At 40.1% G+C, this 21,677-nt stretch overlaps 2 protein-coding genes across 5 annotated transcripts; one reads left to right on the plus strand and one right to left on the minus strand.

Moving 5' to 3' along the window:
• Positions 1-2,114: 2,114 nt before the first annotated feature.
• On the minus strand, positions 2,115-5,900 carry MRPL50 (mitochondrial ribosomal protein L50). Its single transcript, XM_032418498.1, has 2 exons — positions 5,746-5,900; positions 2,115-3,090 (listed from the first exon to the last, which is right to left on the minus strand). Exons 1-2 carry the CDS (start codon positions 5,835-5,837, stop codon positions 2,703-2,705), a joined length of 480 nt encoding a protein of 159 aa, XP_032274389.1. The 5' UTR covers positions 5,838-5,900; the 3' UTR covers positions 2,115-2,702.
• A 102-nt stretch (positions 5,901-6,002) lies between these two features.
• On the plus strand, positions 6,003-19,753 carry ZNF189 (zinc finger protein 189). 4 transcript variants are annotated; one of them, XM_032418658.1, is made up of 3 exons: positions 6,003-6,439; positions 7,139-7,265; positions 15,784-17,870. In XM_032418658.1, the coding sequence occupies exons 1-3, from the start codon at positions 6,407-6,409 to the stop codon at positions 17,502-17,504; spliced, it is 1,881 nt and encodes a 626-aa protein (XP_032274549.1). In that variant the 5' UTR covers positions 6,003-6,406; the 3' UTR covers positions 17,505-17,870. The 4 variants fall into 4 exon arrangements, with proteins under 4 accessions (XP_032274549.1, XP_032274551.1, XP_032274552.1 ...); XM_032418660.1 differs by having other exon boundaries at positions 6,164-6,439; positions 7,181-7,265; XM_032418661.1 differs by having other exon boundaries at positions 6,235-6,439; positions 7,184-7,265.
• The last annotated feature ends 1,924 nt before the right edge of the window (positions 19,754-21,677 follow it).

Raw genomic sequence — 21,677 nt, forward strand, 5'->3', positions numbered from 1 at the left:
TCTAAAAAAAAAAAAAAAAAAAAAATCAGAAAAATGATGTTAAAATAAAAAAGAAGTCTATTTATGTGGCTTAAAATACATACTGTCTGTGCAAATCTATTTCTATTAACCCTGAATATTTTAATTTAAAGATTTTATTTATTTATTTGATAGAGAGAGACACAGCGAGAGAGGGAACACAAGCAGGGGGAGTGGGAGAGGGAGAAGCAGGCTTCCCGCTGAGCGGGGAGCCCAATGAGGGGCTCGATCCCAGAACCCTGAGATCATGACCTGAGCTGAAGGCAGACACTTAACGACTGAGCCACCCAGGCGCCCCAACCCTGAATATTTAATTACCAGGTTTTATGTAAGTATATTTACTGAGTTCAAAGGCCCAGCTAACAATAATTGAGAACTCTTTTATACAGCAATCACTTAATTTTTTTAAATGTAAACGATTTATAATTACACCATGCTTGGTTACCTCAGTAAACAACTTAGCAAACCCAATGTAACCTTTTCAGGAAAACTAAAGCTCATTATTCTGATAGATTTATTGTATTGGACTGTCAAACAGTGACACCTTCTAGTTATTGATGGATGTGCAGTTTATCTTGTCCACTAGCTCAACTTTCCAGGACCGCTGCTTCAGGGATGGTACTTTCCCACTTTAATACTAGGGTCTAGGGCCATGTTACCCAAAACATGAACAGCATTGCCTAGGAGCTTTTTAGACATACAGAAGCTCAGGACCCACTCTTGACCTATGTAATCAGAATCTGCATTTTAAAAAGATCTCCAAGTAATTCATATGCGCATTAAATTTTGAGAAACACTGCTCCAGGTTACAAAGAAGTAATTTCTTCTGCCTTTACACCCATATGAAGCCTGGTTTTGCAGTTCTCCAGGTGAAACCAAGTGTTTTTCCACATTCCCTTTACCATCTATTACTTCCATCATGCCCTTTGCACATTTTTCTGTGTTTCCAGATCAGAAGTAAAAGTTGTGTGGGAAATGAGATAATCAAATCCTGTAAGTTAAATTCAACTATTTCCATACTGAAACCTTCTCACATAGAAGGAATGTATCAGCCCTGATATTTAAGCTCCAGGACTTCAGAAACTTCTTAAGTTCTTTAATGTACAGATTATTAAAAATCTGATTGTCTGCTGATGACATTTATAGGGTGCAACTACAATGTAACCGATTTTATTAATATGCCAGAATTTATACACCCACCTGATTTTTGCCCTCTTCAAAGTAGTCACCCTGGAAAAGAGAATACATGCAATTTCCTTTGTATAAAAACTATCACTTTTCTTCCAGAACTATTAAATAGGATAATATACACGAAATTCCTTCTCCGTCTTACTACTCTCTAGCCATATCTAAAGTCTAAACAAAAATAATTCCTAATTTAATCACTTCCTCATTTAACATCTGTAGTTCAGAACTATCTGGTAACTAGCTATTTGAGTAATTCCCACAAATTGAGTATCTACACCAAAGTCTACAAATACCACCCTAGTGGACATCCATAGGTATTCAAAACCACTTTTAAAGTTACAGAAAAGGGGGCGCCTGAGTTACTCAGTTAAGTGGCCAACTCCTGATTTCAGTTCAGGTCATGAGATTGAGCCCTGCATCATGGCTCCACGCTGAGTGTGAAGCCTGCTTAAGATTTTCTCTCCCTCTCCCTCTGCACCCTGCCCCCTGCCCCACTCGAGTGCATGCCCCCTCTCTCTCTCTCAAAAAAAAGTGACAGAAAAGATAAAAGGTTGAAATAATCATCTCTTTTAAAGAGAGTATTCACTTAGACATAGAATCTGGCATATCTCTTATTTAAAGAAAGTCACAGCACTTCACAGTTGGCATATACTCTAATTTTTTTCATTTATAATACTTAAATTAAGGAAATGACAAGGCAGAGAAGCAAATTTCACCTTTAAAAACATCAAAAACACACAACACTCTTTTTTTTTTTAAGATTTTTTATTTATTTATTTGAGAGAGAGAGAATGAGAGAGAGCAAGCACATGAGAGGGGGGAGGGTCAGAGGGAGAAGCAGACTCCTGCTGAGCAGGGAGCCCGATGCGGGACTCGATCCAGGGACTCCAGGATCATGACCTGAGCCGAAGGCAGTCGCTTAATCAACTGAGCCACCCAGGCGCCCAACACACAACACTCTTCAAAAAATGTACTTTAATTCCAAAAGAGATTAATCTAGAATGAACACTATCATTTTCTACTATTTCTACTTGTGTAGTAAAGCAGTGAAAGAAACAACTTGCTATAATAAACAACAAAGATTTTTACATTTCTTTTATCCAAGTTTCCTATTTGTATTTGTACTATACATAATACCACCTTAGATTTAAGAGTCCTAACAGGATTAAAACATGTTTTCGCATCTATTATTTTATGCCTATGAAGAATAAAGGTCACGTCTGAACATATAATAGCCTCATATCTAAAGAACAAGTTTAATTACTGTGTCCTCCAGAGAAGGAAATTTTCATACATGATTAATGATCTGATTCCATTAAAAAAACAACAACAAAATTTCAGCAAATGTGAAAAAAGAAAATCCTGCTGTTAATTCTTCCACAGAAAAAGTGGGTTTAGAGAACAGTTCTGATCATTTTACATGGTAAAGTATCAAATCTAATAACCAACCCCTTGCTCAGGACAAAATGATTTCAACATTTCCTCTTCTGAACTGCTCAGTAACCCCAAGTGATTTTTAAATTGGGAGGCAGATTACTGGCAATAAGTTCATCAAATTTAGATCTATCATAGATAGGCACATTATAGAAATCAAGAACATCTCTGACCCTACACATCTGGTGAAGCCTGGAGTTGGGCACTGCATGGCCCAAGTCATCAGCTAAACGTGCCAACAAACCGAATTTCAGATGACCATCTTCCAGGGACACATCCTGCCAATTGCTAGGAACAGATGAGCCAAAAATTTCTTTCACACAAGATTCCACACGACTCTGGAGATCTTCAGGTGGTACGTATGTTCGGCTTCGTAAGGGTGGACACACCAAAACAGGTTCTTTCTTCACCTCTTCTACTGTCTCAGCCACCACTGGCTTTTTCTCTTTTCTGGAATGATCAAAAACAAATATGTGAATCTTTGGTTAACTGCACTAATGTAGGTGACAAGCTGACGAACACCAGACCCAACCTTACCTATGTATCTAAATCAATAAATAATATGCACACTGACTACTTTTCCAGGCACTGTGGAGAGAATAAGATAGGTGTCTGCCTTTGGAAGCTTGTAACTGAATTGGGCTGGTACACACAGAAAAGAAAATTACAGATTTTACATGCTCTAAGAATTCCAAGAACAGGAAGAGGTAAATCATTTGACTGGAATTCCGTTTCTAAACCCAATCCTACCTCTCTAACCTCATCTCCTACTAATCTCCTATATACACTCTATGCCCTACCCAAACTAAACTACTACATTCTGTTTCCCTCTTTCCTGGTGTCATGTGTTACCTCAAGTTATACCCTATTGGAAATGCCTAGCTTTCATCTTCACCTATAGAATATTTTCTTTTTAAAGATTTTATTTATTTGACAGAGAGACAGTGAGAGAGGGAACACAAGAAGTGGGAGTGGGTGGGAGAGAGAGAAGCGGGCTCCCTGCTCATGCGGGGCTCAATCCCAGGACCCCGGGATCATGACCTGAGCCGAAGGCAGATGCTTAACGACTGAGCCACCCAGGCGCCCCTTCACCTACAGAATCTTACTTTAAATCCTAGAACAGAACTTTTCTCTTCCAAGAAGCTTTACTCGATTTCCCCAAATATAACTGTAAATTCCTCTGATCTACTATAGCACTTTATATTGCTTTAACAGCGTATCACATCCTACCTGAGTTTTAATTTTTTTACAATCTACTTCTCTTACCAGATCAGGGTTTCTGAGCCCAAACACTGACATTTTGGACCAGATAATTCTTTGTTGTAGGGGACTATGATGTTCATTGTAAGATGCCCAGCAGCATCCTTGGCCTCTATCCAGAGTAGGGTAAATGCCATAGCATTCCTGTCCTCAAGTCATAACCAAATGTCATTGCCAAATGTCCAGATGGGCAAAATTATCCCTGGTTAAGAACCACTGTACCAAATTATACTTCCTGTTTTATTTATTATAAAGACCTGTTTTATTGATTTGGGGTCCTTTGAAAACTGCTTGAATAACTACTACTGAGTACATGGGCCAATGTTAGGAAATCTACCTGATAACACTACCTCAGGGCTTACTGAAATATCAGTTCATGACCTGACCCTTGTTTTCCAAGGACTGGGATTGGTCGTCCTTACAGAAATTAGAGGCATTGGAAAAAAAAAGAAAGAAAAGATGTCTGGCCATGAATATGGTTTGTAGCACTATTTCCCTTTGCCTACTCAAAGACTCTTCCAGCAATTTAGCCCTCATTCTGCATCAATTCTTTATCAATTTCTCTCTACCTACTACAGTATTCCCAGGGCACACAATATGCTGCTATAAAAATCTCCCATCTTCAAAGAAAAACAAAAATACCCCCTAGACTCCATGTTCCTATCCAGTTTCCCAAAGAGTTGTCTACATTTATAATGTCTACTTCATCACCTCCCATTTTCTCCTCAAACTACTCCAGTCACATTTCATCAGAATGAAATGTATCCATTCCTTCCATCTCAGTAATCTTGTACACTGCTCTAGTTTTCTACATAATTTACCACTTGCTGAAATTATATCCTACGTTTTTTCGCCTCCATCAGAATATATGCTCTATGAAGACAAATATTTGGTCTGACTTATGAACAACTGTATCCCTAACACCTAAACAGCTGACATTTAGCAGACACTCTATAAATTTGTGATGAATGAGTGAATGAAACAAACCTGAAGAAGATCTGAGATAACACTACTAACCAAAAAAGAGGGGAAGCTAATAAATCCATGAACAGATGACAAAAATCCTTCCGGGTGGAAAGAGTTTTTGCTTGAAACCTGAGGGCATAAATTGCTCCCTGAGGTTCCCACAAGTTTTGATGTCCTAACACTGTGAGTCAAACAGATTTACCTTCAAAATGTTCCACATGGTGCTGTGGGAAAAGCAGGAGATGGGGAGGCGTCAAAGACCTGGGTTCTGGTTCCAGCTCTGCCATTAACCTGCTTTTGGCAAAATACTTCCTCTCCATGGAGCCTCAGTTTCCCCATGTCAGGGCTCTGAGAAGGGACTTTGTTTCGCTACTGTAAACTACTTAGGGAAATGCTGGCCCAGTCCTGGCGTTTAATAACTATCTGTTGAGTGAATCAATGAATGAACAAATGAACAAAATGAGGCCACACTTCGTTTCTGAATCTTCCGTGTGAAGAAATATACCGCGCAAATGAACTTAGTTTACCGAGCGCTTTCACGTTCATGTTCTATGTTGCTCGTTCCAAACGAGTCACTTGTTTCCAGACACCGCACTTGATGCCTGGAACACGTGGTCAGTACTGTTTGCTTAATAAATTAATGAGTGAAATGGGAGGGAAAGAGAGCGGTATCTCCGTGATGAGGAAATTGAGGCCTAGACTGGGCCCCACCACTCCAGGAGACCCGCGCTTACACTTCTGAACTCCGAACCATAATCCAAGCGCAGGACCCGGGTCCCGTCTTAATAGCATGACGCTTTTGAATTCGTCCTTTCATCCTCCTCAGTTTCTCTCCTTACTTTCCCTGAACGAGACCCACCATCCAACCTTCCGCTTTACCTGAATCGAGACCAAAATTCTCTGCGTGGTGCCCCTAAGACGATCCACGTGAGACCTCTTCTGGTAACGCCACACACTGACAGTGCCGCCATCTCGGAGGAGAGCTGCGTGATAGAGCTCTGCCCTCAGCTGGCAGTGACGCGCCAAGACCAGCCAGTCAGGTGTAAGCTTAGTGGTAGGTGTTCCCTTTTTCCTGTTAAGCGTCCCCAGCTTCTCCCTCCCCCTTTGCATGCCGGGAAATGTAGTCCGGTGGCCATTGCCGGCGGAGGCTGGACCGAGGCGTTCTCCCAGAGCATGACGGGAGTTGTAGTTGGGGGGCGTCCCGGGAAGGTTCCGGGTGACGCCTTCTGGTCCGGGGGCGGGCGGTCATAGCGCTCTTTGGCTGAAAGGAGGAGGAACTGGCAACCGGGAGGAGGCTCTAGCGAGGCCTTGAAGGCTGCGCAGATAGGCGGGGTGGGAATTTGGGGTTGGGGGACGGCCAAGTAGCGCGTCTGATATGCTGCTGGGGTCGTGACCGCTCGGGGACCGAGCCAGGACCTGGCCAGACCCAGGCTGGAGGCCTCGCCTTCGTCGGGCCTAATTTCTAAAGGCTGGGTAGGCCTCACGAAAGGCTCCCATTCGTGCGACCGCGCGGGTTCCTGCCCTGATTTTCTGTCGGGAGATGGCCTCCCCGAGCCCCCCGCCGGAGCCAAAGGTAAGTCGCCCTTCTGGGTACCCCGTTCTCTCGCCACTACCGGAGCTAGGCCGCGCCACCGCCCCCCCACCCCCCACCTCCCTGACCGTGGTCTTTTGGGCCAGCGATGTGCAAGGAAGTACCCCGTAGTGCTCTGGATTGTGATTCGCGACCAGATCGCCCACTTGGCTTTTTTTTTTTTTTTTTTTTTCAAGAGCGACTTGGTAAATCAGTTGAAGAAAATTAGTAATGCTCCAGACAAGCGCTCTCATTTGTGAGTTCTTCCAGATGAGGCACCATTTTTTACCTTCCCCCGTGTCTTGTGCGCCTGTCACGATGCGTGGACCCAAGGTAGACGCTTAGAGAACTTCATGGAATTGAACAGGGTTCCAAGCCAGTGCGGAGAGAGTTGGAGCCGGGCTATGAGGTTCAGGAAACTTGGGGAGTTTGGGGGCAGCTTACTAGAATAAAAATGTTAGGGTATAATTATTAAACCGGAAAAGCTCTATCGTTAGGACCATCACTACTGACAAGATCCAGTTCAGTTATCCTCTAGTTTGAGGTGCCTGTTTGTTACAGAATTGGGCCCCATTTGGAACTCTTGGTTATCATGTTCCTTCTAGCCTACCCGGCCCTGATAAGTGATTGCTTCTGCTACTTTCAGTGGTAGAATTGTCCTTGAGACAACAAGAACTGACTACAGAAATCGTACTATTTCAGGGGTTGCTGACATTTGAGGATGTGGCTGTGTTTTTTACCCAGGAGGAGTGGGATTATCTGGATCCAGCTCAGAGAAGCCTGTATAAAGATGTCATGATGGAGAATTATGGAAACCTGGTCTCACTGGGTAAGAATCTTTTGTTTCTCTGATTAAAATATCTAAGAGGCTGTAAGAAATCAGACTCTGAGAACACTTGGACCACTACCAGTACCAAAACTGCTTTATTCCAAAGTTCTGATTCAAATCTTTCAGCCATTAGTTGTGTCCATGACTATCATCCCTAGCATCCTTGCAATAACCAAAATACATGCCTTTCTGGCTTCTTATCTTCATAATCTCATTCCCATATTGCTCTGTACTTTCCCTCCTGGCTCATCCTCCCACTGCTTTCCTCCCACCCCTTTCGCTCTGCCTTCTGGAGCCCCTGTTCTTCTTCACATAATGTTCCTTACCCCTCCTGGCCTTAACTGAAAACTGGCACTTTCCCAAGAACACCATTTCTCTGGCAGAGGCTGCTTTTTCTCCCACATCCTCTTTTTTTCCCCCTATCCTTTCTCTCAAGGCTAGAAGGGAGAAGTTACTGTTCTCCTACCTTTTCAGTGCTATTCCCAAAGTATTAGTTTAACCCTTTAAGCAAAATCTCTCTCCTGGGAGGCCTCAGCAGTCTTGCTCTACCCACTCAATTCCTTTTCACTATCATCTGTCAACATGTCTTGGGCCCTCACCATAGATTTTGTCACATTTCAGAATCTTCTCTATGCTCACCTATGCCATCAGTGATGTAGTCATTCCTTAAGCCTCACTATATTCCCTGACCATATTCTCTTCAGGGACCTGGCTTTCCTTTTTTGTTCAACTCACATCAGTGATCAAACCCTCAATTTTGTCAAAGCAGGCAAATCTTTAACCCCAATATCTTACTCTTTGAAAATTATTCAGGCATTATTAATTATTATTTTAGATTAACTAAACAGGGGTGACTGAAACAGACATGATCTCTGCCCATGTGGAGCTTACTCTAACTTCTTACCTTTCTACCTCTCCTGCTCCTTTCCTCCTACAACTACTTATTCTTAATCATGTTTCCTGTTCCTTGACTTCTCCTTTTCTCCCCCCAGATTATCAGTCCTCTCCTAACTTCAACCTCCTCATCTAATCCATGGACCTACATGTGACTTATCACCAGCATGCTCTCTTGCCACTTTGTCATTGTGCTCTACGCATTCTGCAAATTTCAAATTCTGTATTGGTTATAAAATCTGCCTTTTCTCCTACCACAGTTGCTAAACACAGCAGGAGAAATTCTTTAACTGAAAGGATTGGTGCTCTGTATATATGTATGCATGGCTTTTCTTATAGTCTGCAGTGGGATTTTACATCTCAGCCTATTTTTTATCATTGATTTGTTCATTCCCTTCTTCCTTTAATGACTATTCCAAAAACTAAAAAAGTCTTCCTTGGGTCCATCACTCAGTAGTGGACCTTACTTTCTGTTTCACAGAGAAGATAGAGGCTACTAAACGTGAACTCTCAACTTTTCTGCCCTTCACGGGCATGCTTAAGACTGCTCCCGTTTCCTCACTTCTCCAAGAACTTATCCATCTGTAATCTTTTTTTTTCCCCCCCTTACAACTTTAGTCTCTATTCCTTCTGCCCTGGTACCTTTATTTTGATAATAGGTATGTTTATGACTCTTCAAGTTGGGGAAAGGAGAGGGGCGGGTGGCGATCCTTTGAGCCACGGTCTCCTTGCTGCTCCCTGTAACCTGCTCCTCATTCACCTAATAGCCAAGTTTTTGTAAGAGTAGTTAATGAGTGTTTTGTACTTTACCTTCCATCATCTCTAAGCCCCTTTTCTTGCCTCTGCCATTCCCCTTAAATTGTTTAACATTGGTCTGTAATAACCCAGTTGTCAAATGCAGTAGACCCTTTTTTGGACCTTATTTTATTTCACCTCTCTATAGATATTTGAAACTCTTTATTGCTTCCTTCTATTGCCTTGCATTCTCACACTTCCTCTCAGTTTATATCCTTCCTTTGGCAAAGCTTATCTACACTCAGATCATCACCTACCTCTGTGTGATAAGTCCCAAATCTTTACTTTGACCTAAGAGAAGCAATTGGAGCTTAACTGCCTAAGTAAAAATCCTGGTTCAACCACTTACAAGCCTTGTGACTATGGGTGAATTACATAACCTTTCCATGCCTGTTTCTTTTTTACAAAATGGCAATAATAATAGCACTTACCTCTTTGGGTTACTGAGTTAATATGTGTAAAGTACTTAGGACACTGATTAGCATGTAGTAAGTGTAATACAAATGTTGATTGCTGTCATTGTATTCGTTATCTTCTCTAAGAGCTCTAAAATCTTTGTCATCTTCTTTTGAAGACCACATAAATAACTCACACCTGGCAAATTTCAAATAATCCATTCAGATCTCAAGAGCCTCCTCTTTGGAATTAAGTACTCCTTTTTCTGTGCTACTGTATACACTTCTGTTGAATTTATCGCACTGTACTCTAATCATTCTTTATGTTATTTCTCTAACCAGACTGGTTTCCATGAGGACAGTAACTATATTTTTTTCATTTGATTTCTCCAGCACTTAGCACAGAGCCATATATATTATATGCTTAGGACAGAAGCATATATATTATATGCTTCTAAATATTTATGTAACGGAATGAATGAATATACTCAAGATTCATACCTCTTGACTAGATTATTGCATTAATCCATAAACTAGCCCCTTGCCTCCAATCTCCCTTTCTTTTAATACATTCTATTTACTGCCACCAAAGTGATTCTGTTAATTAACTGCTTACAATTTACAATTCCTGATAGCCTAAAGGATAAAAATCTTAATTTCTTGTTGTACCTACTAGGGCCTCTCTAAATAGCCCCTGCCTGGCTTTCTAGCATCATCTATTATTTTTGCACCCCACTTCAATCTCCAGCCATATCAGCTGCTGATTTTTTTCCCCAATATGCCATGGTGTCTCTGAGTCATTGTCAGCTTTATCCACACATATGGTATCCTGGCTGATAGAACCAGGCAAATGCCCAGCCTTGCCTGCCCCTACTATTGTAAAATGTGAGTACCATATGGACGAAGGCATGGCAGTGAGCCCATCTGTGATCTCCTACTTTCAGGCTCTCATTTTAGCTGAACTACAACTTTTTATCAGTTATTATTTCTCCCTCCACAATCTTTTCATCTGTAGACTCTGTCTCCACTCCTTTGATGAGAGCCCCCTTGGTGAAAGATCACTATTACTTGATTTTTTCTAATGTAGTGTTTTCCTGCACGTCATCTTGCTGCTTTACTTAGTACAACTCTCTTCCAAATTTAATTTTGGTCCTTTATTCATACCTTTCCTTTCTATGATGATTTTTCTTTAAACACTTTAGTAACTCTGTTGATAATACAGCTGACAGCTTAATCTTAGTTCTCAGTCTTTCAGTTCTTTCAAATGAAATGGACTTCTTCAGTTTGAATGACTTCTTTCTAGTCTACTTGAGCCATATTGGACCTTGACAGCATTGGGAATTGCTGCTTCTGTAAGATGTTAACTCATTGTTTCTTTTCTTATAGTCTTTTCTCAATTATTCAACTACTCATACATTCAATAAATAGTTAATCAAGCACTGTGCTAGCGCTAGGAATGCAGATTCTTCCCCATTCTCTCATTCTTTTACCAAAAAACTGTTCTTTCTGTACTCTTTTGGATACTGGGGTTGGCAGCTATCGTCAGTCCACAGGCCAGATATGGCACACTGTTTTTATAAATAAAGTTTTATTGGAATGTAGACATGCCCACTTTTATGTATTATCTATTACTACTTTCATGCTGTATTGGCAGAGTTGAATAATTGCGGTAGAGACCATATGGCTGACAAAGCCAAAAATATTTATTGTCTGGCCCTTTTTAGAAAATGTGTGGTAACTCTTGTTCTGTCCTAAAGTTTAGCCAATTCCACTTTACCATTTCCTTGCCTTTTCTGTCTCTCTGCAGCTACCATATTATTAAAACTGATTAAAGAGTGTAGAAATCAACTCAAACTAGCTTAAGCCAACACAAGAATTTATTGTAGGGACAGAGGTGGCACACAGAGTATATGAGCATGACTGCAACTGGATGTCAGAAAAGGATTAAACCCAGGGGCATCTGGGTGGCTCAGTTGGTTAAGCATCTGACTCTTGATCTTGGCTCAGGTCTTGATCCCAAGGTCATGAGTTCAAGCTCCACACCTGCCATGGAGCCTACTTAAAAAACAAAAGCAAAAAAAAACTACACCCAGAAATTGGATCGCTCAGGAAGTCAGGAATGAACTCTGTCTTTGCATTCTGTTTCTTTCTTTTTGGTAGAGTAGTCTTTCCTCCTCATATCCACATGCTTCTGTCCCTATAGCTTCTGAGTTGATAGATTACAATTCCAGTCATGTTGGAATAACTGCCTATTTCAGTTTTAATTCCAAATTCCTGGGAGAGATGCACTTTTGAGTCAACTCTCTACTCTAGACAAATTAGCTGTATGATCTCAGGATGGGAACATAGAATACAAGCATGGCAGAGACTGCAGAAGGTGATTTTATCTACCAAGCCCAGATCTAATGGATAGTCCTTTCTATGCTGCTCTGTGTGGAAGCCTAAACTCACTTGTTTTCTTTACCTGTCTATCTCTTTGACCTATTTATTTTCATTCCATTGCCTCTCTGTTTAATTTACTTAAGCAGTGGATTACATTTTATGCCTGGTATAATAAATCATTCTTTTATATTCTTTTTTAGGATATACTTCCAGTTGAAATTTAGATTCATTGGGGTTTTTTATTCATTCATAGGATTTTGATTGGAATACAATTGGGTTCATAAATTGGTTTAGGAAGAATTAAGATCCTTATAACATTGAATCTCTTTAGCAGCTTGCTTGACTCTGTCTGTCTTACGTCCTTCAGAAAATTTTTATGGCTCATTTTCATGGCTCTCATACAATTCTTGTAAGATTTACTCCTTGTTTTATGGTTTTTATTATCATACAAGGCATATTTTATTTTTCTATAATATTTACTAATTGGTTACTCTTGGTAGTAAGTACTTACCACTACTTATTTTATATCTTAGTTTTCTTGTTGCTATTATATTTCACTTAATTTTTTTAGAAATTTTACATAGACATTTATATTGTTTGCAAATAACAATAATTTTGTCTTACTCCTTTGAGCAAAACCCCTGGAACAACAATACTGGGTAAACATTATAAGGAGACTTGCCCTTCTCATAAGGAATTTACAGGCCCATAGAAGAGATAAATACATTGCATTCACAGTGCATATAATAGCTATAATGCAGTTATGGATGAGGGCTGGTGATAAAAAACAGAACACCTAGGTCTGCCTAGTGGACTTAGTGAAGGCTTTGTAGAGGAGCTGTTGCTTTGAATTGAATCTTAAAGAGAAACCAAGAGTTTGCCAGGTAAACAATGTTGGGGGACATTTAGTAAAATGAGATATGCAAAGAAATGGCATAAAAGAGTAACATAAGCAATTTGCCTACTTCCACTGTGGGACAGTGGGTAGGAGGGTGACTTGAGGTTTAGAGAACCTTTCGTGAAGTGCTGAGTATCATGGTGTAAAGAGCTTTGATTTGCTCTCACAGGTGTTGGAGTGCTAGTGAATCTACAGGTGGTGATGTGACCGGAATTCCATTTCATGTACATCTCTCTGGATGCAGTGAAGTAGATATAGTGTGGGGACAGTCTTAAAGGCTAGAGTGAAGGATTATTAGATGGCTTTTGCATAATCCAGGGAAAACATGGAAAGAAGGTAGATACTAGAGAGTTGAATCTTTGATTTTGGTGATTTTTTACCAATAAGAAAAATGGGGAAATCTAGGATGATTTTCTGCTTTGGGTAATGGATGAGGATGCCTGTCAAGAGAAGATAAATAGAGGTGGAGACATACATGACAGCAAATGATGATGATCCTGTTAATTGTAAGCCCTTTTTGAGAAAGGTAAATGGCAATATCCAGAGTATATGTAGAGAGCAAGGTAAGAATGTAAATATGGGTAACAGTAACCTTCAACAGTTAACGAAGGAAGAGAAATACATGAAGGAAATTTATTAGAAAAGGCCAAAGAAGAAGTAGGGAGGGAACTAGAAGAATATAATGGCATAGAAATAAAAAACAGATAGTGTCAAAATGGTCAACAGTGTCAGCTGCTGCTGAATAAAGACTGAAAATGTTCATTGTATTTGTTATTCAGGAGTCATTGGTGATTTCATAGAAGCTTTTCTAGATGCTGGAAACAGAAGCCAGATTTCACAGTAGGTTATAGGGGAAGAGGTGGGCATGGGAAACATACCTGGGAAATGGAAACCTACAGTGTTAAGATTTTATTTCAAAACTTAGATTTCAGGGGCGCCTGGGTGGCTCAGTCGTTGGGCGTCTGCCTTCAGCTCGGGTCATGATCTCAGGGTCCTGGGATCGAGCCCCGCCTTGGGGTCCCAGCTCCACGGGAGGCCTGCTTCTCCCTCTCCCACTCCCCCTGCTTGTGTTCCCTCTATCGCTGTGTCTGTCTCTGTCAAATAGATAAATAAAATCTTAAAAAACAAACAAACAAACAAACTTAGATTTCATTAAGAGAAGGATTTCAGGTTCGAGATAAAATTGGGCATATTTATATGCTGAACGTATTTGTATGTATGTTGGCAATGGAGAACAGATGGAAGAAAGAGGAAGCAATGGTAGTCATTAAACAAGTGCTCAAGAGACACATGGGATCAAGAGAAGGTAGATGAATTAGCTTTGGATAGGAATGGGATATATCTTCATGTACCATTGCAGATAATTTTATAGGCAGGGGGGCAGAAAGTTGAGGGCGGGCGCCTGGGTGGCTCAGTCGTTAAGCGTCTCCCTTCGGCTCAGTTCATGATCCCAGGGTCCTGGGATCGAGTCCCACATCGGGCTCCCTGCTCAGCGGGAAGCCTGCTTCTCCCTCTCCCACTCCCCCTGCTTGTGTTCCTGCTCTCGCTATGTCTCTCTCTGTCAAAAAAATAAAATCTTTAAAAAAAAAAAAAAAGTTGAGGGAGTTCTCTCATCCTTTTTCATTGTGTGAAAGAAAGCAGTCCACTGAAGTGAATTTAAGAAACAATACTGTTAGGAACGTAAGCAGAAATAAAGTTTCTACTAATTTCTTAGGGGAGTAAGAGAAGTTTTTTTGGAATAAAATAACTTAATGACTGATTTGAGGTAAGTGAAAAGAAAATTCAGAGATGACTCCAAAGGTAGAAGATTAGAAAATTGAGAGAAAAGAGGAAGTCTAAAAAAGAAAATTGTTTAGGGCCAAATAGATATATTTGGTACTGATCAGCTCTTGTAGCGAAATTATCCAGCAGACAGTAAGAGGTAGAAAATCAGGAAAAAAGAGTCAGAGGCAGACTCGAGGGTTCTGTATGCCACTCTGTTTCATCAGAGACCATTATGTTATCTTTCCTTCAACGCATGCAAGATTTTCATTTCTCAGATGTCTTAGAGACTCTCAGTTGGAACTAAATGGTTCCAGCTTGGGCTCTTATATCTCTAGAATAGTGAGAGTCATATATACTTGAAGAACATGGTAGGATTTGTGGTAGGTGAGGGCATAAATTACCACAGACTGCTTTTTCTCTTTTCTTTCATTACCCCGACCGTGTTCCTTTGTATTTATTTTATTATGTCTTTCTGTATCATAGACTCCATGTCACTCCAACCCATTATTTTATTTTTAAAAGCCATTTTGTCTCACTATAGGAACTGCTTTACCTAAATATTTTATCATATTATATTCTCTCCCTAGTATACCTGTCATTCATTTTATTTGGTAGGGAACTTCATGTCTTACCTTTGAATTCTGAATCATTACACGATGCCTGGAGTGCTTTTGTCTGCAATCAGTAAATTCTTGTTAATGGATGAATTGTTGCTTCCCCTGCTTTGTTTTTGTCTTTTATCCTTCTCAGCATCATTTTGTGTTCATGTCTGTCAGTTATTTGGCCTACTCATAGTCCAGTAATGCTGTCTTACCTCACATTTTCCTGAACCTACTGTTTTCTTTCTGCATCATCCTTTCTTCCTTGATAGAATACTTCATCACACCACTACTTGTTTTATTTCATTGTTTGCCCATCTTACCTTGCAAAATTGTCTGTTGATTTACCTGCCCTTCCTCCCAACTCTGCTTGCCCCTACTAACTCATCATTTGCCTCATAAAAACACTCTTTTAGTGTGCCTGGCAGGCTCAGTCAGAGGAGCATGCGACTCTTGATCTCGGGGTTGTCAGTTCAAGCCTCATGTTGGGTGTAGAGATTACTAAAAAAATAAAAACTTAAAAGCTTGCTCCTTTGAAACACACACACATACACACACACATTCTTTTCATACCTCTTCTCCAAGAAAAATATTTCATCAGATAACTAATAATAATTATATAGCTCCTAAATGCTTTATGTATATAAACTAATTTAATCTTCACTATACTGTGGAGTAGTCATCTGCACTTTATAGATGTAGTAGATTAATTTATATTAATCTTATTTTCCTAAGCATTTCTCCTTGCTAGCAAAGAGCCTGGCTGATCTATTTTCTGTTTATTATTCCAGATGTTTTGAACAGAGATAAGGATGAGGAGCCAACTGTGAAACAAGAAATTGAGGAGATTGAGGAAGAAGTGGAACCACAGGGTGTAATAGTTACAAGAATCAAAAGTGAAATTGACCAAGATCCCATAGGTAGAGAAACCTTTGAACTTGTTGGTAGGTTAGATAAACAGAGAGGAATCTTCTTATGGGAAATACCAAGGGAATCTTTGGCCCAGGAACAGAGAATGTTCAGAGGAAACACTAACATTATTCGTAAGAGACCAAACTCAGAAGAGAAATGCCATAAATGTGAAGAATGTGGAAAAGGTTTTGTCCGCAAGGCCCATTTCATTCAACATCAAAGGGTCCATACTGGTGAGAAGCCTTTTCAATGCAACGAATGTGGGAAAAGTTTTAGTCGCAGTTCATTTGTTATTGAACATCAGAGAATTCACACTGGGGAAAGGCCCTATGAGTGTAATTATTGTGGAAAAACCTTTAGTGTGAGCTCAACCCTTATTAGACATCAGAGAATCCACACTGGAGAGAGACCCTATCAGTGTAATCAGTGTAAACAGAGCTTCAGCCAGAGAAGGAGCCTTGTTAAACATCAAAGAATTCACACAGGTGAGAAACCCCATAAATGTAGTGACTGTGGGAAAGCCTTCAGTTGGAAGTCACACCTTATTGAACATCAGAGAACTCACACTGGTGAGAAACCCTATCACTGTACCAAATGTAAGAAAAGCTTTAGTCGAAATTCATTACTTGTTGAACATCAGAGAATTCACACTGGGGAAAGACCCCATAAATGTGGTGAATGTGGGAAAGCTTTTAGATTAAGTACATACCTTATACAACACCAAAAAATCCACACTGGTGAGAAGCCTTTTCTTTGTATCGAATGTGGAAAAAGCTTCAGTCGGAGCTCATTCCTTATTGAACATCAGAGGATCCATACAGGTGAAAGACCTTATCAGTGCAAAGAGTGCGGGAAAAGCTTCAGTCAGCTGTGCAACCTTACTCGTCATCAGAGAATTCACACAGGAGACAAACCCCATAAATGTGAGGAATGTGGAAAAGCCTTTAGTAGAAGCTCAGGTCTTATTCAGCATCAGAGAATCCACACCAGAGAGAAGACTTATTCATACAATGAAACCAAGGAAAGTTTTGATCCGAACTGCAGTCTTGTTATACAGCAGGAAGTCTACCCCAAGGAAAAATCTTATAAATGTGATGAATGTGGGAAAACTTTTAGTGTCAGTGCTCATCTTGTACAACATCAAAGAATCCACACTGGTGAAAAGCCCTATCTATGTACTGTATGCGGGAAAAGCTTCAGTCGGAGCTCATTTCTTATCGAACATCAGAGAATCCACACTGGTGAGAGACCTTATCTGTGCAGACAGTGCGGCAAAAGCTTTAGTCAGCTTTGCAATCTTATTCGACATCAGGGTGTTCACACAGGTAATAAACCCCATAAATGTGATGAATGTGGGAAGGCCTTTAGCCGGAACTCAGGCCTTATTCAGCATCAGAGAATACACACAGGAGAGAAACCTTACAAGTGTGAGAAGTGTGACAAAAGTTTTAGTCAACAGCGCAGCCTTGTCAACCATCAGAAGATTCACGCAGAGGCGCAAACCCAAGAAACCCATGAATGTGATGCTTGTGGCGAAGCCTTCAATTGCCATGTATCTCTTATTCAGCATCAAAAATTGCACACTACATGGATGCAGTAAATGTAGAGAAATATTCAAGCTCAGTTTGACTTGAGACTAGCTACCCAAGTGCAGTTTCAGTATGGTTCACCATGAGTCAGGTTTAGTGACAAAGCAAATTCTCCTTGGCCTCAGGCAAATGGTTTCTAAAGGTTCTGTGAAAGGTGGACAACTGCCCACAGGCAGCTGAAGACTTCCATTACTCTTTTTTTTGATGATCATAAAGACTCAGTAATTTATTGAAGCATCTTTTTGTCACACATCTTTCAGCAGAGAGGTCAAACCCAGGTTCAGAGCACTTGGTATTATAATTAATAAAGGGACAAGGACAAAGTTGCATTGGTACAAGGGAGCTGAAGTTAGAAAACTAGAATAATTATTCAAGAGAGTTCAGTTCCATAATATGTTTGGCAGTGCATGCCAAAGCCTAGTAATTAAGCATATGATTAAGTTTTCGAGGAAACAGAGCCCCAGTTTTTTTCAAATTGATATCCAAAGATTTTTTTGGTCATTGCTTAAGAAAGCCAGTTGTTTGGCATGTAATTTAAAGAAGCAGTTCCAATGCCTTGTGGTTCCCAGATCTGTGAAATGAGTGGACCATTAGTCTTACATATAAAGATTATGTGAGTAATTAACAAATGTAGCAAAGGTGTTACCAAGGAACCTTTGGGAGTGCCTTTTTTCAAGATGGGCCTGAAAAAGTGGAGGAAGACACTTCTTTTTGTGCCCTCCCATCTGTGAAACATAATTGTAGTCCTATACAAATAACCTTATTCCTCCACTACCAGTAGCATGCGAAAGTGTACATATTTTGATTACCAAGAGTTGGAAATAAAAAGACCTGGAGTCTATACTAGGAAGCTGAGATATTTTGGTATTGCTTTGGTTTTTATGGTAACTAGACTTTGCATGCGATTTTAAAATCCTTATTTCTGGTTCTAGGGCTTCCCTTAGTTGATGGTTATATAAACCTATTAATTCATCTGTTTTAATCATTAAACCTGTTTTGTTTTTTGCTTTGTGTAAGAGTTCTTTGTTATTTTCATGCAAAATCTATCCTGTCAAATAAATGCTGCACTTAAAAATTAGAATCAAGGATTTTAAAGAAATTGCTCTCACTTGTACTTGTGACTGCAGGCATACCTTGGAGATACTGTGTTTGGTTCCAGACCACTGCAATGGAGCAAATACTGCAATAAAGCAAGTCAAGTTAATTTTTTTATTTCTTACTGCATATAAAAGTTATGCTTACACTTTTCAGTAGTCTAATAAGTGTGCAATAGTTCACGTCTACAAAAGCAACGTACGTGCCTTAATTTTAAAATACCTAAGTACCTGTTGCTAAAAAGTGCTGATGATCATTCTGAGCTTTCAGTGAGTCATAATCACTAATCAGATTAGTGTAACAAATATAATAGTAATGAAAATGTTTGAAATATTCCAAGAATTACCAAATGTGACACACAGACACAAAGTGAGCAAATGCTGTTAGAGAAATGGAATCGAGATTTGCCTGATGCGGGTTTGCCACAAGCCTTCAATTTGTGAAAACAGGCAGTATCTGCAGAGCACAGTAAAGCAAACCACGATAGATCGAGGTGTGCCTGTACTGACCTTTCCTGGGGTAGTTCAATTAGGGTTAAATCCAGATTCTTTAGTTTCTGAGTGTAGAATTCCCAATCACTGGAGCTCTGTAATTCTAACTACCTAATAGTTTGAGCAAAACACCTCCCTTTTGTCTATATTACAGACATTCTGAACGTTTCCTCCACACTTTCATCTTCCCCTGGGAATATTTGTGTGTGCACATGTGAATGTGAAGGTATATGTGTAGAAATCGTGCTCCCTCCTATTCAAATTAGGTACTCGTAGTCAGCATACGGTTAACTTGTCAAAACAAGAGTTTGTAGCCCAATGAAAAGTACAAAAAATAACTGAAAATGTGCTTGATGCCTCAATTATCCTCCTGCCTGAAATGTCCCGTTTTACTTACTCTCTACGAGTCATTCTCAGGCCAGCATCTCAACTAATAATGAGGTTCTTAGACCTGTTCTCAGTATTTTGAAAAGCCTAATGTGAAGTATGTTTTCCGTACGTGATAGTTGCACGCACACTTAAGCATTGTGCTTTTTGCCGGAGTTGCATCTGTTTCATGTATGGTTGTCTTGCTTAGCAGGAGCTCTGGCTGTTGACCTCATCATCATGTGGGGACATGGTCATGTGAGATATTCCTACTAAAATAACAATTTTTAACATCCTTGGTTGTGAATCTGGAATGATAGCTCAAAACTCCAGTTGCAGTGAAACAATTCTTGATTATATATACAATTCATTGCTTATGTAAAGCATAGCCAAAAAGATTAACATTTTTTTTTTTTTTTTTTTAAGATTTTATTTATTTATTCATGAGAGACAGAGAGAGAGAGAGGCAGAGGGAGAAGCAGGCTCCCAAGGAGCAGAGAGCCCGATGCGGGACTCGATCCCAGGACCCTGGGATCATGACCTGAGCCGAAGGCAGACGCTCAACCATCTGAGCCACCCAGGCGCCCAAGATTAACATTTTTAAAGCAAGGTTATTGCAGTGTTCATGGTAGTTTTCTAAGAGGATGGTAAAAGAACAGGGAGGCACGTAAAGAGGAGAGACGGAGAAAGTTAAATCTTTCAAGAGGAAATGATGCTTAAGATGAGACTAAAAGATGAGTACCAGGAAAAAACTGAAGACAGAATTATCAGAGGACCTACTAGCTACAGAGTGAGCCTCCATTTGTGTGGTAATGGGCAAGTGGCAGGTGAGAGTTGCCTGCTAAAGAGAGAGGACTTTATGCTGCCCAAAATTGTGTGATAACATTTTCCTTGTATTTAAATTGTGTGTGTGCACAAGAGAAAGGGGCACATATTTTAAGTGTGCAGCTCAATTTCGCAACTAAACCTATGTAACTAGCGCTCAGCTTAAGAAATACTACTGGTACCCCTGATACTCACCTGGGTACCTTTCCAAAAACTACACACACAGCACATCTTGTGGTGCCTCCGTTCTAGTTTAAGAGACAATGTGGAAGTGAATATGAGGAGAAAGTTATGAGTTCGTGTACTTATGAAGGCCGAGGAGTCTCATGCCAGCTATAAACAAGAACCATGAAAGCCAGTGGTATAGTTCAGTCCCAGCCCAAAGACCCAAGAACCAGGAGCACTGATGTCCAAGGACAGGAGAAGATGGATGCCCCAGCTTCCAATTTGCCTTTCCTCTGCCTTTTTGTTCAGTTCACGCCCTCAATGAATTGGATGATACCCACCACCATTGGTGAAGTCCATCTTGACTTGATCTACAGATGTAAATGCACATGTCTTCCAGAAACCCTCACAAACACAAGAGAGAGTATTTTACTGGCATCTCTTAGCCCAGTCAAATTTAAACAAGTTAACCATCACAGTAGACAACATTTTATTTTTTTTTATTTATTTTTAAAGATTTTATTTATTTATTTGACAGAGACACAGCGAGAGAGAGAACACAAGCAGGAGGAACAGCAGAAGGAGAGGGAAAAAGCAGGCTTCCCGCAGAGCAGGGAGCCCGATGTGGGGCTCGATCCCAGGACCCTGGGATCATGACCTGAGCCGAAGGCAGACGCCTAACAACTGAGCCACCCAGGCGCCCCCACAGTAGACAACATTTTAAAACTAGCAGGTAAAAGGAGTCTTTGGTGACAAAAAAAAAAAAAAAAAAATTGAGAATCACTACAATGCTCTATTTCTCTAATTCTGATAAGTGAGGCATTTCATTTTCATTTTCATCTGTCTTCCAAAAGAAGGATGTCATCAGCAAATCTAGGGGCATACACAGCATACCCAGTTGAGCATAATATTTAATTTCAACTTTTTAAAAAAATCTAGACCAAATATTACAAGCATTTTTTTTGAAAGTCATTGTTCCTAATCAGTATTTAATACCTTTCACCTTCCTTCTCTCCTTCAAATGTGTTCTGTGGCCTTGGGTGGTTGGCAGGGGTGGGTTGATTGATTTCTTTTTAATTAAGGCCATCTCTATAACCATAATGCATGGAAAATAGAAGGATAGATACATTTACTTTACTGCACAAATAGTACAAGTTCCATTAAAATGTATTTTTAAATACCTGTCGGGTGCTATGTTAATACTGTATTAGTTGCATAGTTGCTTCAAGGAGTCCTTTATCC

Source organism: Phoca vitulina, unplaced genomic scaffold (assembly GCF_004348235.1).
Source record: "Phoca vitulina isolate PV1807 unplaced genomic scaffold, GSC_HSeal_1.0 scaffold21, whole genome shotgun sequence".
Taxonomy (NCBI): Eukaryota; Metazoa; Chordata; class Mammalia; order Carnivora; family Phocidae; genus Phoca; species Phoca vitulina.